Here is a 17,728-nt window from a genome sequence, read left to right on the forward strand (position 1 = left end):
AATAATAAAACAATCCTTAAGTCTGATTTGGAGAGAGCTCGAGCGGGGTCCAGAGGGTGGAACCGGTGAAAATTTCAACTTCCAAGTTTTGCAACGAAAGAAAGCGAGAGAGGGAGGGGAAAAAAGAGCCCAGAGCAGAAAAGAGGAGTTTGGAGCCGAGCGGGAGAGCGGGATTTATCGTTTGGGATTTTTCAGGAGCTCGTTCCGATCCCCCTGGGCTCTGGGCAGCGGCGGCGGCAGCAGCAGCCTCCTCGCTCGGCCGGGTCAGACGCGGGGCGAGGCGGGCGGCCGGGCGGGCGGCCGGGCGTGGAAGAGCCGGCGCGGGCGGCGGCGGCTGCAGCCGGGGGCCGTGCCGCCAGCCTTTTCCGCCCGGGAGACCTGCGCCCGAGCCCCCTCCCTCACCCCAGCCTCTCCCTTCTCCCCCACCCACCCCGCCCCCACCCGGCCCTCTCCCGCGCGCGCCCCGCCACCCGCGCGCACTCGCTCACGCTCCCCCTCGCGCACACACATGGTCGGCTCGCGGCAAAGTTTCGCCTGCGATCGCCACTCCGGAATCCTGCCGCAGTGCTCGGGGCTGTAACCTTGAACTTTCCCAGCGCGGTGACACATTCTCCTCGCTCTCCCTCCCGCGCTCTCTCCTGCGCCCCCCTCCCCGCCTTTTTTAAAAAAGCATTTCACCACCAACCACCACCCCAATCCAACCCACGCCGAACCTTCGCGCACCCCTTAGCCCCCACCACCACCAACAACAACAACTGCAAAACAGAAAATAAATCCCCAAACCCAGGCGAAAAGCAGCCAACACCGGCGGCGGCGGCGGCCTCGGCGAGCAGGGCCAGCGCGCTCGGACTGCAAGAGGGTTAAAAGTGTAGATTGGATTTCACCCCGGGAAATCTAGCACGCCGAGTGAACTTGAATCTTTGGCTATTTAAGGAGGACTGGGTTTGTTGTGAAGTTGCGGTGATCCAGCGCAGAGCCCCGTCCTGATTGAACGCATCGCGGGGCTCAGATGACTGTAAAATGAATAGATGAAATTCTTGCTTCTCGAAGATTTTCTTGGGCATCTCCGGGAAAGTGCGTTTTAAGGCGAAGTCATGATGTATTCTCCCATCTGTCTCACTCAGGTACATGTCTCGGTCGCTCTCTCGAGCTTTCTTTCTAGTCCGAAATGCCTTTGTTTTGTTTTGTTGCTTTCGTCTGCGGACAATTAACGGCTTTAGTTAACCTCCGTACATCCCTGTCCTTCGCAGAAGTGGCCTTGAGTTTGCGGCGGGATTTGCGGGGCGGCGTGGGAGCCGGCGCGCGGCCGCTCGCCCGAGGCCACTCCGCGCGCCCGGCCCCGCGTCCTGGGCTCGCGGAGCGGGCGCCCGCGCGCTGCCAGGGCGGCTGGGCCGGGCGAGGCCGCCGGGGGTGGGCAGGGCCCCGGCCCGGGAGCGCTAGCCCCTGCGCGGCCCCCTGAATGCCTGCTGCTGTGCGGCGCCCCTGCCCAGGGTGCCCGTCGCCCCTGTCGGTCGCTGGAGCGCTGAGACCGACTCGGGCTTTAGAGGAGCTTTACGGGGGGACAGAGCCCTTATAAACAACCAGTGAACTTGGGCGAGGGGACTGTAGCACGAGTCCTTGTGGGCGCCTCTGGACTCTGCTGCAGGCAGTGGGCGGGCGACGAAGCGAGTCGGAGGTTGTGGTCCGGAGACCCATTCCTTTGCTTAATTTGGGGATCTGAAACTCTGGTCCATCGTGATCCGCACTTTGAGGTTTCCAGTGACCACACCACAAAGGCAGTCTTTACGTTGACACGAGTTAGTTGGTCGTGGGGAAAGTTAAGGACTTTAGAACATGTTCATTTTGTGGAGACCTGTTCATTTGATACTTGGGCGTAGCTCGGAAGGCAGAAAGTAATGCTGGAAACGTAAGGTCATTTTTTTAAAAATTCACTTTGAAAATTGTCCTAAGACTTTAGGAACAACGTTATGAAATAAAGCACTGGCTTGATGCATTTTTAAGAACACAATTTATATAATTTTAAGCCAGACGGTCAAATGGAAAAGTGGTGAGACCGAACGGACTTACCTGGGGGCGGTTTTCATCGCTGCCCAGCTAACTAACCAACTGGCGAACTAACTAAATATCTTAGCCCAGAGTTGTTATTTGAAGCATTATTTTAAACCGCCAAAGGTGTGGGGCTGTTGACTTCAGCTTTGAGGAGGAAATGTCACCATTGGTAACTGATAACCATTTTCTTGGACATTGCCATAGAAAACTACACAGTTAAAGAAGTGTCGCCAGGTCTTGGTTGTGTTACAATTTTTTAAAAATCCAATATCACGATGATACATTTTTATAATGGACAAATGATTAAGATTTCAATTGTATGACAATTAGAAGCCATTGTGATTGGAAAGGACCGAGGCATTCATAAATTGTGAATGAAGATGAAAACAATGATAAGGCTTATTCAGTGATTGGATACAGTCCTGTAGCTTTTTGGCTGACACATTTTTTATTGTTTATATTTTGTTTGGCATCTGAGTATGATTAACTTAGATATGGCTATTTTCAGCAAGTAACGTGCACTTTAATTTAACAAAACTGGAAAAATGAGTTGCTGAGTTATTTGTATTTTAAAAGCTACAAATAATGGACAATAAATATGACGATGAAACTGTTTCAGGTATAACGAATTGCCTTTAGTTGTAAAAGTTACCTTTCATATTACCTATGAGCAGGATATTTTTTTCTTTCTGGTAAACCATGTTCATTTGGTATTATCTCTACATTATTGAAGCCTAGTTCAAATAAAACAAATTGAGGTAAGCTTTTTCGCTTACAAAGTACTGCATCACTTATTCTCACCTGCAAGGGATTGCTTTTCTATATTAATTTATATTTCTAGCATCAGCTGCTCAGAAACCTTGCTAGCGATTACACTGCATTTTTTAATTTCCTCTAAATATGCACTGTAAAGTCACTAGCTTTATCTTAATTTCTGTAAGTTGGAAGTAACATGGCAGCGTCGTGACATATGGAATATTAGGAGCATATACAGCATAATCTCAGCTATCACATTAGTATTCAAGAACACATACTTACCAACACTAATTCATGATGACTAACATTCTCTCTTGTTTTAATAATGTAAATCTAGGTTGACTATTAAAACTGTTTTGGGGGATTTCAGGCCTATACTTCAGAAGGAATTGTAGCTTTCCAATTCTCAGTATCTCTATGACTTTATAGGTAATGTAAGGTGTTGCAAAAAGTAAGAGTACATTAATAGTGTTCCTTTTATATCAGACCAGTAGGTTAGCTTTGTGTTGTAAGAGTCTATTAGCTACAGCAAAATGTTTTTTAGGATGTGTAAATACAGAATAGAGAAACATTCTTAATTGGTTGAAAACTTTACAAAGTGTCTCAGCTGTTGCAATAAAGTATCTAGGTTTTAGAAAGAATTTTAATTCAAAAGGAGCTACAGTTAAAATTGTTGATATTTAGCAAAATGTTATATAAAAGTGTCAGTATATGCTTATAAATCAGTATTTATACTTCAGTACAAATCAGATATAGAAGGAAAACTAAGAACCTTCATATATGATTTAATATTTTGCTTTTTCTAAAAATAATTTAAACCCTTAATAAAACTTTCACTTGGCATGACTGCGTTGAATTATTAAAATTTCAAGTTCTTCATGGAACATATTTTAAATGGTTTATTGTTATATACCCGTGCCTCAAGAATATCTAGTATTTACTCTTCCACCTCTTTATTGCTCTAATTTTCCATCCCTTTCATGGAAACCATTGTTTCTGTAAAGAAAAATAAATATTCTTGGTGGAATTAGGATTGTTTACTTTTACATTTGATATTTGTAACTTGGTTATTTATTTTATGAATTTAGTTCAGCTAAAGGAAGTTTTAAAAGAGAAATGTCAATGAATTTTAATAAAAATTCTAAAAGGGTGAGGTGGCATATTACCTTAGTGTAGAGCCATTATATGCTTAGCTTAAAAATAAAACCAACTTTCATAATGGTTTAAAGTGTTATTGTGATAACCTATTAATTAGGACATTTGAATACCTTAATCACTTTTTTTTGGATGAAGACAGTTACTATGCTTCATATGCATGTCACTCAAAATTACTAAAAATGTATAGCAACTCAGTGTTAGAAAACAGTCACACTTGGGAGATGACATTTTAGGCATGTTAATACAGAAGTGTATGTGACTTATAACAAACCTCTACTTATCATTTTTTTGGAGGTTATGTCTCCTTGTCAAGTGTTTCACTTGAAAGGAATCCACAGAATAGTAAAACCCTGAAACATTTTTATAAGGCAACTTTGTGGACTGAGAAAGTTTGCTGTTTCTATTTGTCAGTAAGAAAAAAACACTATATTTTAAAACATTATTTGGCAGCATTGGCAACAAACTCAAGGCAACCTTGAAAAAAAACCCCACATTGTTTTGTGTGCATTTGCTAACAAATTCCAAATTCAGTTCTCAAATTTGCATTTTGCTTGTTTAAAATAATTTATTAAAATTTTGGGATTTATTACATGACAGATGATTTGAAACTCAAACAAATTTAATCAAAAGTATGTTTGATGTCTTTATAAGAAAATGAAATGTCACTGAACATAGTACTTAAGGATGTAAGCACTTGAGAGTTACCGCACCGCTTAATATCTGTTGCAATAATACAGCATTTTTAAAAGCGTGGCAAGGGTAAAATGAATGAGACAAAGCTCCCCACCCACCCCCATGTATTCTTTACATTCTCAACTCCTTAGCTGATGAGTATGTATGTATGTTTTTTAATCATATCAATAAATCGTAGTAAACGTCAGATTGTAGGAAGTGAGTTCCCAAAGCATGTTTAAGTCCACACTTCCTTAAACGGGGCTTCCTTTGCATTATTTCTAAGGGGGATAAACAAAGTTTTTGTAGTTACAGTGAAGCTGAAAGCATGGCATCAGAAAGTATATGGAGATAGGGAGGTCTTATCATGGGCTGTGGTTGCTGTGAGCAGGGCTGCCTTCCCACACAAAGAACAGATTGTGGTTTAACTCTTTCCATGGCCTAGTTTAATGTGCTTGCATAGTAACCGAATTGTTCAAATCTCTGCTGGAAACTACTGATCGGTTTAATGATTTCCTCTATGGCATTTGGTTATGCCTCATGCTGTGATGTAATCATCTGCATTCTGTATTGTTATAAAATTTTGATTTATACTCATTCTGCCAGAGGAACGTTTTACAGCAATATGTTAAAACACTTGATAACTGCGTTATTGATTGGATGGGACATACACCTTTTCCGTGTGTGAAACGCATACCGCAAACACGCTGTAGTCTTTAGCACCGAAAACTCGAAATTCATCTTATAAATGGATTCAAACCCATAGGGCATTTTCTTTGGCCACCTTCTTTGTTAGAGTGTCATTAGGTGTACTTTCTTCATCTTTACCCTCATGGCATTCATCAGACTGCTGGTTAGATAGAATTTATTCCACACAATTCAGGGTAACCAGCCCTAGTGTGTCAATTCTAAGTTGGGATAGGATAAGTTAGAGAAAGTTATTTTCCTGGTTGGGCTGACGGTGCATTCAGTGTGTGCAGAAAAGTGGCCACGGTGGGAAGTTCTTATTTGCTTCGGATCTTGGTTTATTACACGCGTACAGTATGCCTGCACAGGATGTTAGCTCTTTCTCTGAGCAGTAATAGGCCTAAGCTTATGAGACAAGTTTTACCTATGGCAGGAAGTAATGAAACACAAACTGCTTTGGGAAGTAACTTGAAATATCTGTAGGTGAAGATGACCTGCCATTGCTCACTGCCTCCCTCCCTTAAAAAAAGGCTTAGATGGAACAGGCAGGGAAAATGCAGGAGCTAAGGTAAAACCACTTCATTCAAGAGACAGGATACTGTAGAGTTGATACACGTGCAGACTCACAAGCCATGCATACATGCACCCACTCTCCAGCCGGAGAATTCACATGCGTAGCAAATGAATTGTATTGATTCCACAAAAGCAGTAAGTGACCAGCGGTGCACTCCTGGTGTCACCCTGCCACCGCATGCAGAGACACAAAGCATGTAAAGTTGGTGCCAAGTTGCCATTTTTCATTGTTCACCTCAGATTGATTTTTGTTTAGAAGAATTGCCATACTCATGTGATCGGTTAACAAATTAACTGACTCTGTGGGGCTTCAGATTCTATAGGAAAGCTGCCGGAAGAACATTCATATAATTTTTGTTTTCAACTTTGGAAACTTTTATTGAAAAACGAAAAGAGTGTGTCTGTGAGAGAATAGGAGAGTGTGAGAGTGAGTGAGTGTGTGTGTGTGTGTGTCTGTGTGTGTATGGCGTGCGTGCGTGTGTCTTGGAGGCGAGTGCTGGTGGTGGAAGGAGAGAATTCACTGCTCAAAGTATGGAAACCTTCTGTTCAGGACACTGATACGACAAGCTGTGTCCTTTGCCCACTTTCCCTCACTGTATACCGGTTTCTCTAGTTACCACTCTTGGAATGGTGCTGTTTCAGTGTTGGAATGTTGGACGTTTGATAAGAAAATGGATCAAGTTTAATGGCGCATGCTCTTTGTGCCACCAGCAGCCTCTTGCTGAGAGCATGCTCCAAAAGCGGGAACTGTGTGGCATTACACTGAGCATCTATATGCTTTGTGTTTCTGTGCCACAGAGAAGAGAAATGAACTGTGGCATCGCTCCTGCCTTCTGAACAGCTCTGCTCCGATTAAAAAAAAAAAATCTCACTGTGTTCTTTGTAAAATGGTACTGCTTAGTGTTAGTTGGTCAATCAAATATTTAAATATTAAATTAGGTGCCAAGCACCTTGGTTATTTATGTTTTAAAGAATGTAGGATGCATGGTGGGAATGAGGGGGATGGGGCCAGAGTGGAAATACAAATATAAATCTTATTTTCTTTTTAGGAGGCAGAATCAACCTGTAAATTTTGGTGGAAAAGGGGCTGCTTGGCATACTTTATTTTCTTCTTCTCCTGCTATTTTGATAATTTTAAATAAGAAAAGAATGTGATTTTTATGCATAACTTTTTGTAATGAATTGGGAATGGACTGTAGTTTTATTTATTTATTTATTTTTTGAGCCTTTAAAACTAAGCTGACTGTGTCTGTCTTCTTTCTCCCCCCCTCCCTTCATCTTCCACAGGATGAATTTCACCCATTCATCGAGGCACTCCTTCCACATGTCCGTGCAATCGCCTATACTTGGTTCAACCTGCAGGCTCGGAAACGCAAGTACTTTAAAAAGCACGAGAAGCGAATGTCAAAGGATGAAGAAAGAGCAGTCAAAGATGAGCTTCTCAGCGAAAAGCCTGAAATCAAACAGAAGTGGGCATCCAGGCTCCTGGCCAAACTGCGCAAAGACATCCGCCAGGAGTATCGAGAGGACTTTGTGCTCACCGTGACTGGCAAGAAGCACCCGTGCTGTGTCTTATCCAATCCCGACCAGAAGGGTAAGATTAGGAGAATCGACTGCCTGCGACAGGCAGACAAAGTCTGGCGTCTGGATCTAGTCATGGTGATCCTGTTCAAAGGCATCCCCTTGGAAAGTACCGATGGAGAGCGGCTCATGAAATCCCCACATTGCACAAACCCAGCACTTTGTGTCCAGCCACATCATATCACAGTATCAGTTAAGGAGCTTGATTTGTTTTTGGCATACTACGTGCAGGAGCAAGGTAGGAGCAGATTGTTCTTTCTTCTAGTACGGCAAACACTGCCCACAAACCCCATATACGGAACAGCTGGCTTGGGTTAGATGGTCCTCGAGGCCCCTAGATCTCCTTCACCCCTTCTGGGTAGAATGGCCTTCCCTCTTCCGCTCCCATGTCCACTACCATGGGCCAGCCATGGACATAGGCATGGAGCTTTCATACCCGGATAGGCGTGGGTATTTTGGGAAAGACCACAAAGAGATGCGTTTTCAAATGTTTTTGAAATAATATACCTTTTCACAGACACAGACTAGTCTGAAAAGTATAGTTTATTACAATTCACTTTTTGTCCTCGGCTGCATTCTTGTGTCTAGTCATTTCTCAATTTGAAAATGTAACTTTATTTATGAATAGTCAAACCGCTTTTTAATAATCTTTGTATTGGCCTCATAACTAACAAGGTAGATGAACTTTGCTCACGAATCTAGTCCTATTGCACCGAAAATAGAATTAACGTTTCCTATTACAAAATGCTTAAGATAGCCAATACCAGAAAGTGTATTTTACGTGGACCTAGATTTATTTAATTTGAATATATCTATCAACACCTCCTTTTGATTGTGTAATATTCTCCATAGATTAAATGGATTATAGTTCTTGTTTAAATAATTTATGGTATAATATTTTCCCAGCGTGACTTGGGAATACTTAATATCATTAGTTTACTTGAATGTGAATTCACAAAACTTACTGAGGAGAAAAGTTGCAGCTCTCCTTACAGAACAAAAACAGAAAGTGGACTGGTTACACTGGTTTAAAATAAATCTCAAAAAGAATGCAGAAACCACATACCATACCTATTAAAAAAATACCTGATAAAGACAGTGGTATAAATGTTGCCTGGTTGGGTCAAAAATGAGGGGATATTTTTGCTGAGTATTTTTTGAGTTCATGAAATATGTTTCTTTATTATTATTTTGTATTTTCCTTTAAATAAGTGAGGATTTCTTTTCTTCAAATAAATGTGTCAAGATATGGATTTCCATGTATTAGCAACATCATTTTAAAAAGCAGCGTACCAAAAGCGGACTGAAGTTTGATCTGCCACAGATGGTGGGTCATTTCCTAACTTGGCCTGGTGGTAGGGAAATGGTCTGCAGATACTGAGGTGGCAGACGGGTTATCTGATATTCGTTATATAAATCTGGGATTCAGTAAATTGGTATGAACTTTATTATTATCCAAAAAAATAAAATACCAGAATTACTCTTTTGACTCAGAAATCTAGGTACTTGTTACGCGCTTGTCTTTATAATTCCTTGATATAGTGTTAGAGATATGCTTAAATGTCATTTAAAAATTTTTAGTTTGATTTTAAATAAGATGCTGGACATGATATATTTGAAACTATTACTTATTTTGTTGTTGTCGAGACATTGCATTTGCCATTACCATGCATTTAACAGTTGAAGTCCAAGTAATGATGGTTTAGAGAAAAATATATTTTTGCCCTGTGTGTCCTAAAGTAGAAGCTCATAAACACATGACACTTAATTTGATTGACAGCTGTCTAGGAGGTGACATCCTAAGGTGGGCTGTATATCTGTGCTGGATTGACTGTGAATGTGTTGTAAGTGTGTTGTGAAAGTCAAGGCTGGAAGTAAAGTTTTAAAAAGTGGGCCATGCAACTTTTTAGTGCAGGGAGGGAAGATTTGCAACCACTTCACTGCTACTCACATTTTAACTTGCTTGAAGGCTAGTCCTTGAGGTGTGCATGCATGTACATTCACTCCGGAGGCAGGCAGCCAAGTCTCTTGGTTGATGAACTGACAATAAAGAACATATCCTTTGGATTTGTGAAGATAGATTGAAGAAAGAAAAATGCATAAATGCCTTCTGCACTGCACCATTGGTCATGATAATCATGAAGTTTTAAGCAACTCTTGGAGACCATGTTTTCAGATAAAACATTGATTTTGTTGTTTTTTTTTTTTTTTGAATCTCTATCATGAAAAGCTTTCATTATTTTACCCTGTACATCTAATTTGTATCCTCTCCTACCTGCCAGCGCGTCATCTCTTCTTAACATCTGTTGGCTCTTTCTTTGAAAAAGTCACATCAGGATGCTTTTGTGTTTTCCTTTCTTCAAAATTTATATCTTTTTTTTTTTGGTCAAATGTAGGTTAATTATGTTGTTTTGCAGTGCAATTGATTGAAGAAGGCATTTACAAAGAACAAGTCTGTAGTCAATCAAAGTGCTGCCTATCTCCCATCATGACTCTTTATTTCTCCTCTAAGTACATGAAAACCCACTTAAGTCGGTTTTATAAATCAGGCAAAGAAGTATGAAGGAAAACATGTAGGAAAAATAAGAAAAGGGAACTGTAATGTTTACAACAGAATGAGCAACAAAATTACCTTTCCCCCCCTTTTTCTCCATCTCCGCACTTCTAAATGACTGGGAGGAAAACATGAGAAAGAACAGAGAGAATGCCAAAGATGGTTGCCACTGGTACCAGGATTGGCATCAGACCCTCTTTGTTTAGCTCAGGATGCCTGTGATTTGTTAGTTGGCATCCGCATTGCAGTGTGGAGTGATGTTACAATATATTGACAATTTCCAGATCTAGAAATGTCAATAGTCCTCTTGGTTATTTATACAAGATCACAAACTGCATCTCTTCTGGAGGAGGAAATAAAGACCAACATATAATAAAGTTCCATTGTTGGCCAACTTCCTATGCTTTTCTTTTTCCCTCTTTCTCTTTTGGTTCAACCCACACTTTTTTTTTTTTTTCTTCATGCCCAGCAGCCTCATCTTTTTTTGAAATGTGGAAAGAGTTACTAGAGCTTTGACACAAGCTCTAGTACTACATCTGCATCTGATATGGTTTTGGGAAAAATTTATGCATTTTGAATCACTTTTGATATATAGTTCATTAGACCTTTGCATCACATGGCCACAAAGGCAGTATTTTCTTTAAAGCTAAATCTCTTTGTTATTCAGCTTCTTCGATGCATATAGCCCGACTGACCGCAATTTAGTCCATTTTTCTATTTCTCTACAATTAGTAAAAAGTCATGTTCAATACAGTCATTTATAAAATTATATAAGCCCCCCACTTTACCTCAAATATACACATCATGTGGGAGTAACTGCGTTTAAATCCATAAAATCATTTGACGTTATTGATTCAGAGGGCTGCGCTTCGGCTGTTCCGTTGCTACAAGAACCGCCATTTTGTTTGTGAAGTGCCAGGCGAGGGGGAAAAAAAAGGCAGACACTGTGCTTGATGCCAATAATGGTTGCCAGTGGCACCGAGGTTGGCATCAGACCCTCTTTGTCTAGTTGCTGAATGCCTTTGATTCGTTGGTTGGCATCCGCATTGCAGTGGGCACACTGGAAAGTTTTTGACAATCCCTGAATGAAAGCTGCTTGCTTGTTTGCTGCAGCAAACCTTAGCTAATATAAAACCCTTCCTTTTTATTTTTTAGGTTGTTGTTTTTTGTTTTTTTGTTTTTTGTTTTTTAAGGCTGTGATAGATTAGAGGAAAAAACAGCTCTAAAGTGGCCTCCATTTTCCCAATGATGTTAAAGATGTCCAATGATTCTTGGGCAGGTGGTACCTATTCCCCATATTGTCTTTGTTATTGCATTCATGAAAGCAAAGCAAAACAAAACAAAACAAAAACCAGGCAAACCCTGCACAGGACACCTTTCTGGGACATAAGTGTGCTGTAGGATGCAGGGTGTGCGTTGAGGGTGTGGAAGACTAGCTGAATGTAGTGATGTGTAATGCATTCATTATGACTGACTCTTGCTTTCAGTCACATCACTGCTTATTTATGTAATCTGTAGTTCCCTCAGTTTCCAGCTATCCAAATTTTATAGTAACATGTTGAGAGGATTTAACTTTTCTTTCTAGTGACTAACGTGGAACAGTGTAAATGTTAAAAAAGAAAATAAGCAAAGCTTTATGAGGAAACCTATGTGTTAAGGTCTGATACAAATCCTCCGTTCCTGAATTTCTCAATTCTGCATCAAAATGTTGCCAGATTCTCAGAGCACACAGTTCTGCACACCAGGAAAACCAACCAAAAGGCTAAAATAATTTTGGTTGACATTTCCTAGATAGTGAGCATTAATATTGCTTTCCGGTTAACCACCATTATCTCATTAATTAATAAGAAGGATTAGCAGTTCTACCCCAAAGGGCTGCAGAGAAGGAAGTCTGGCCTATGGGAGGCCTTGAGTCCAGGCTGTGTCCTGTCTGAAAGGGAAACGGGGGTGGGGGGTGGGGTGGGGGGACTGGGCTTTCCCTGAGGCAGGGAAGGGTTTTGAAGAAGGAGGTCAAAACACACTAAGAAGTTTAAAGATCTCAAGAGATAGTAACTATTGTCCTGAATTTAACAGATCAGAGTTTAAGTCAGCCTAACTGATTTTTGGACGGTACTTTTGCTCCCCTATTAAACATGTTTCACATACTGAAGAGAGTCCAGGAACCTCTCATGGCTTATGGCTCTCATCAAGGAGGAGTTTCCTTTAGCCTTGGGGAACCCTTAAAGTCAGGATCCACTGCTGGATGGCAACTTTCGTTGTTTTATTGTTAAACATTATGATAATTAAAGTACATTTTAAAGTTGTGAAAAATGTGACTTGTTTACAGGGGAGGTTGTAATCATTGTTACTGTTTTTGAAATAGAATCCTTCCCGGTTGTCACATATCATTAGTGAGGAAGCAAATGCTAAGAATTATTTTCCTCCCTCAGTTACTGACTTTTAGAATCCTTTTGGGTAACCATTATTTCTTTATGAAAAGCTTATGTGGATAATTGTTTGCAAGTTGACAGCGTATTTTAACATTTTAATAAATTTCACTTCATTTGCAGGTATTTCCCATTATGGGGAAAACTAAGCTCTTGTAATTTGGTGAAATGAGGCTGCCCTCCAGAATGATCTGGTGTGCTTGAATTTGTGAAGGGCTCAGAGAGCATAAAGTTTGTGTGCATGTGGGATTTAGGGGGACACTGCTAAGTTTTCCCATCTAGCATCCTGTCCTTGACTGAACTCCTGAGCTCCAGGGCACATTGGTTTGCATTCTAGCTCACACACAAGTCACCAGATAAAGAGTGGCTCTTACTGGCATGTCTTACTCCGAGGCTTAATGAGACTTTTGTGGGAACATATATTATAAGGTGAGATACTTAGCCATTTTCTCATGGATAAGGGGCTAGAAGCTCACCCTCTGTGCCGTGATATCTCTGCCATAAGAGAGAGCTCTGCCACACAATTCAAGAGTTAAACTCGGAGGCCCCAGTTACCAGCTGGGGAAGCTTGGCATCTGTGTTCTGATATGGCAAACTAAGCTCTTGCATTGCTGTTAATATGATTTCACTTTTCAAAGGGAAAGGAGTTGGGGGGGCAGCAGCTCATTTGTTACATCAATTATGATTTCAAATATTTAAAAAAATACAGTGACCCACTTTCTGGAGGCAGCAAAGGTTGGAAAAATATCCTACTGATGGCATTAGGCATCCCTCCCACCTTAGGCCCTCTCCAACCGCCCCCCCCCCATACACAGCATTGCACATTTTATAATAAAAAATATTCACCTAGATATGGGTTGGATTTGCAAATTTGGTGCACTCTGCCTCTTGTGTGGTTAAATGACTCTATATGTAAAAGAATGGAGATGCTGTTCATTATTCAGGAATAATGGTAATTTGGGGGATCTGTGAATTGCAGTGACAGAGATGGTGGTTGGGTTTCCCAAGGGTTGACTCCTTGACAGATTCAGCGTGGGCCTTGGAGCTGGGCAGGGCCACTTAGGGAGGCTACATATAGCCACGGCCTAAGTTCTTTAAAGTTGCTGGTTTCCAAAGTGGAGCAGAGGGAGTGTTTCCACGCAGAGAGGTAATATAGAGTGGGTAGGATCTCTTATTACTTAGTTGTTTTTCCCTAACTGTGGAACTTAGGAGGGAATTGCCAAAAGGAAATTAAAGTTTTAATCCTCTGTTAAATTTTTCCTTTCAAATTTGGCATTACAGTTTGAAACAGTCCAAGATATCTGACTTCGTAAAGACTTTCTCCCCGTAAACGTTCATTATGCTTGATTGAACTGAAAAACTAGGCCAGTGGGCTTAAAAAAAAACTCTGCAAGGGCACTCTTTTGCCCTTCACATCTCTGCTGACCTGTTAGGATTTCAGCACCCTGAAGAGGGAGGGACCAACCCCATGTGAGGCTGAATCAGAATTCTCTGGAATTCTTAAAAGTTGAGTAAGTTTTCATTTCTGGCATCCCAGTGGCTTCTATGATAACTGACTTTAAAATCACAGGAATAATTACTGCTTTGTTGGGAGCTTAGGGTGACAGAGAGTGGAAATAGCATAGGAAAAACTTTCTGAGATGGGAGGTTGCTAACGATCTGAAATTCCGGGGACAAAGTGAAGGGTGATCCCTTGCTGTGAAGCTCGCTTTTTGGGTAGAAATTTCTCTTCAGCTTGGGAAAGAATAGCATTTTCTAGTTTGAAGTTGAAAGCAGAGCCCTGCGACACTCGAGGCGTTTTTGTTCTGTGCTAAGGCTGAGCAAGTGATTAGCCAACGTCATGTTCAAAGCAAAGTTTTCCAACTTTTTTCCCCTCCATCCTTGTGGAGGAGGAATAATTTTAGAAATCTCAAGGACTAGTGGTTATGCGATGGGAAGCTGGAGTGATTACAGCAGCGAGCCTCAGCGCCAAGCATAGCAAGAGGGGGGCTTCCTCTGAATCATGCGCGCTTTTCTGTGGCAGCGTGGTATGTCGTCTCATTTTAAAGAACATTCTTGGGTCCTTGAACTCTAATTATGTGATGTGGTTAATTTAACTGAATTCAGTTGTTAGGATTTGGCATAGGGAATAAATCATCAGACTGCAGAGAACTTGTGAAAACGAAGTGCGTGGAGTGAGGAGTGAGTCTGTGGGATTAGCTTGTATTAGACTGAACGGTACAGGATGTGAGGCTAATGGGACTTGAATGGCTGGGCTTTTGGTTGTTATATTATTCAGAAAATTGGAAGAAATGGCTAGCAATTAACCAATGAGGTGGAAAGACCTTGAAGCTGAATTGAAGGCCACACATTGAAAAAAAAATCCTCAAAATTTACATCAAGCAATATTCCAAGATAGGAATGCAAACTCTTCTTGTGCATAAATATATTGTTTATAATAAAACACTTAGAAACACATATTCTCTCTTTTATGATGATAGTTTAAACAGGACAGCATTGATGAATCACAGACAAATTAAAGAACTCTGAATAAGGACTATATAATTGAAAATATGGGGTGATGGATGAAGTAATTTTACTAGCTGAGAGTTGCCCGGAGGTTGTATATTTTCAGAATCCCGTTTTAAGGCAGTTCAGAGCATGTAGTAAGTTATGGATGAAGCACAAATCATTTGAAAATGGGATTTGTTTAAACAAGTGCAAAAAAGAAAGTAAGAATTGCCCTTGAAAAAAATTCTTTATTCTAAGTATGTGCAGTTTAAAATATTTGGTTAGCTTTAACTCTGTTTCTCAAAATAGAACATTTAGTAAAGAGTATTTCAACTGAATTTTAAAATACACATGTCTCCCCCAAAACTACACAAAAGCATTTAACAAGCATCGGTTAATATTCAGTGACACTCATATATATTCTGATACTGAGTGAAGCTGAAGATTTCTTTAAAAACTTGATTTTTCAAAACTCACATTGAAAAAAAATCCATGGAAAAATGTATCACTGTTAACAGGGAATGGCAGAGTTCAGGACAAAAATCTAATAATGAGCACAGATGTTAAGAAAGTTATTTGAAATGGGGTGTATTCTGTAATTCATGTGAATAGGGGATTACATTTATGCCTATGTTAATAACACGAGTATGTCAATATGAAGCCTATACCCCTCTATTAGTGAAATCTAAAGTGTGAAAAATGTTCCTGCTTAGGACAACTTGTATTTTATTATTCTGACATCTGCAGTTTCTGGATGGATTACCTTAAATTTGCTATGCTATGTTAAAAGCCTTGTTTTATGAGGTCGGTCTCAGCTTCTGGCCTTGGTGTCAGGAACCCTGCTACGTGATGCAACTTGCCTTGTTAGGTTTAATTGACCAAAGCTGATGTGTTAAAACAATTCATTTGTGCTGTAACTTATGCCCTGGCTAAGTTGCTACCTGAATCCTTTGACCTTGACTTGTCTGGGTCACGAAATGGCTGCAAGCTGTTTGACCTTTCTATTGTGCTGTAATGTCACTGTTTCCTCTTATTCTTTTATGGTAATAGCTGACAAAAAGCCCCAGCCCTGACTTTACACCCCAGTGGATTTAAGGCGTCCCTCTGCAGTAGCTACGTCTTCTGTTTGACATGGTCTGGCTGTAGAAGTGACTTTCTTTTGTTTGCTGACAGTGATGGGGACAAATTTGCAGCCCTCCTTGCTACCAGAGGTGGGGGATAGTATTCTGGTATTTGGAGGGATTTGAATTCCTTCTGCTTAGATTTTCAGTTTCCGTGTTTTATGATGATGCATATCACGATTTCCTTTTCCCCACTCTTCTGAGGTCAACTTTGCAGCTTTTCATATTTATGATTTCCTTAATAATTGCTTTTCAACATTTTCAGCTGTTACAATAAAAATATTCTATTGTCATTACATAGGGTAAAAGTGATAAATTGAGTTTTGCTTTTGGTTACCGATATATAAGTCCTAAAACAACGGACATTTAAACTTCACCCTATAAATCTTTGCCCAGTATTGGAAAAAGCCTTATACCAACCGTGTAGGACAAGACAGAATTTTTAAAAAATCAGAGTCATGTCGTAACTTTATGTATCCCACCTTACAACTCAGTTTATAGTTTTAGGGGAAGCCTATTCTTTGTGACTTAAATAGCTAAGTCTCCCAATACATAGTAGCGAACCCTTAGTAGATTTGAAGTTTTTATTTCTGTGGGGACTTTTGCCAGCATGTGGAATTAAATATTTATTTTAATGAATATAAAAATTGTTTTTCTATTCTTTATGAGGACCCATATGCAAAAATGGAGTTTTACCTCTGTTCTCTTCTGAAGCAGTGAAATAATTTTATTTTTAAAATACTGGAAATGCCTTCTAAAATGTTAAAACAGATATTTTTATCCTACCAAATTTTTCTTTGCCAAATATGACATTGTAGTTCATGATTTTTCCTATATTTGCCAGATTAAATATTTAAAATCCAAGCTGTTACATTTTATTTTTAAATTATTAGAGGAAAAAAAGGAAGTTTAAGTTAGAATGTGCATTTCCTTACTTGTGTGCCGCATACTGTTTATACATGTGTGTGGATACACTGACAGATGAGAGACAATGTGGCACAGGCACTAGAACCTTGGGAAAAAAAGCCCTAGATTTTTCTATTCCCATTTAAAAAAATAATCTGAAATGGCAGGTGAGAGGATTTTACTTTTTCTTTTCTTTTCTTTCAATTTTTTTTGGGGGGGTGGCAGTTGTTTTAAACTATCCCCCCCCCCCCCCGGGGGAATGTTCACAAGGTTAAGGAATTTAAATGCTTCTCAGCATTAATTGTGTTGATAATCCAGCATCCCAGAGGTTCGAGGAAGAAGGGTGAATGAAATACACTGAATCTGATTTTACTCAGGAGCCTTAGTTTCTCTCTGTTCTATAAAAACCAGTCTAGACTCAAAGACACATCTCTCTTGACTTTTTGTTCCCTCGTTGGCTTCCTCAGTGGTAGAGCCAACATAGTTAGTTGGGTTTGAATGTGGTTAGGGGGGCTAATGGGTCAGATGCAGTGGGACCGTGGTTGGAAAACAGTGAGCAAGCAGCCCCTGAGGATTTCAAAAGTGTCTATGACTTCTTGAAGTCAGCCTCAGTTCCTCCATTGAAAGAACTTACAATGGATCTCAGCTGTTGAGTTAAAGAGGTTAAGTTCCGGGGCCATGGATGCTGGTGTGCTTGTGTGCGTGCGCGCGCACTCTAGAGATTTGAAGAGGAAAAGTGAAGCTGGAAAAGAAGA

At 40.4% G+C, this 17,728-nt stretch overlaps 1 protein-coding gene across 8 annotated transcripts in view; it reads left to right on the forward strand.

The window, feature by feature from the left end:
- Positions 1-438: 438 nt before the first annotated feature.
- Positions 439-17,728, forward strand: part of NFIB (nuclear factor I B) — a 232,804-nt gene continuing 215,514 nt past the window's right edge. For 2 of the 8 annotated variants that reach the window (XM_027615064.2, XM_027615062.2), the window contains exons 1-2: positions 444-1,124; positions 7,183-7,714. In XM_027615064.2, the coding sequence (XP_027470865.1) occupies positions 1,095-1,124; positions 7,183-7,714 (562 nt within the window). In that variant the 5' untranslated portion in view covers positions 444-1,094. Of the gene's footprint in view, positions 1,125-7,182; positions 7,715-17,728 lie in introns of all 8 variants that reach the window. The other 6 variants (XM_027615063.2, XM_027615065.2, XM_027615061.2 and 3 more) reach the window with 6 other exon arrangements.

Source organism: Zalophus californianus, chromosome 13 (genome assembly GCF_009762305.2).
Source record: "Zalophus californianus isolate mZalCal1 chromosome 13, mZalCal1.pri.v2, whole genome shotgun sequence".
NCBI classification, from domain to species: domain Eukaryota; kingdom Metazoa; phylum Chordata; class Mammalia; order Carnivora; family Otariidae; genus Zalophus; species Zalophus californianus.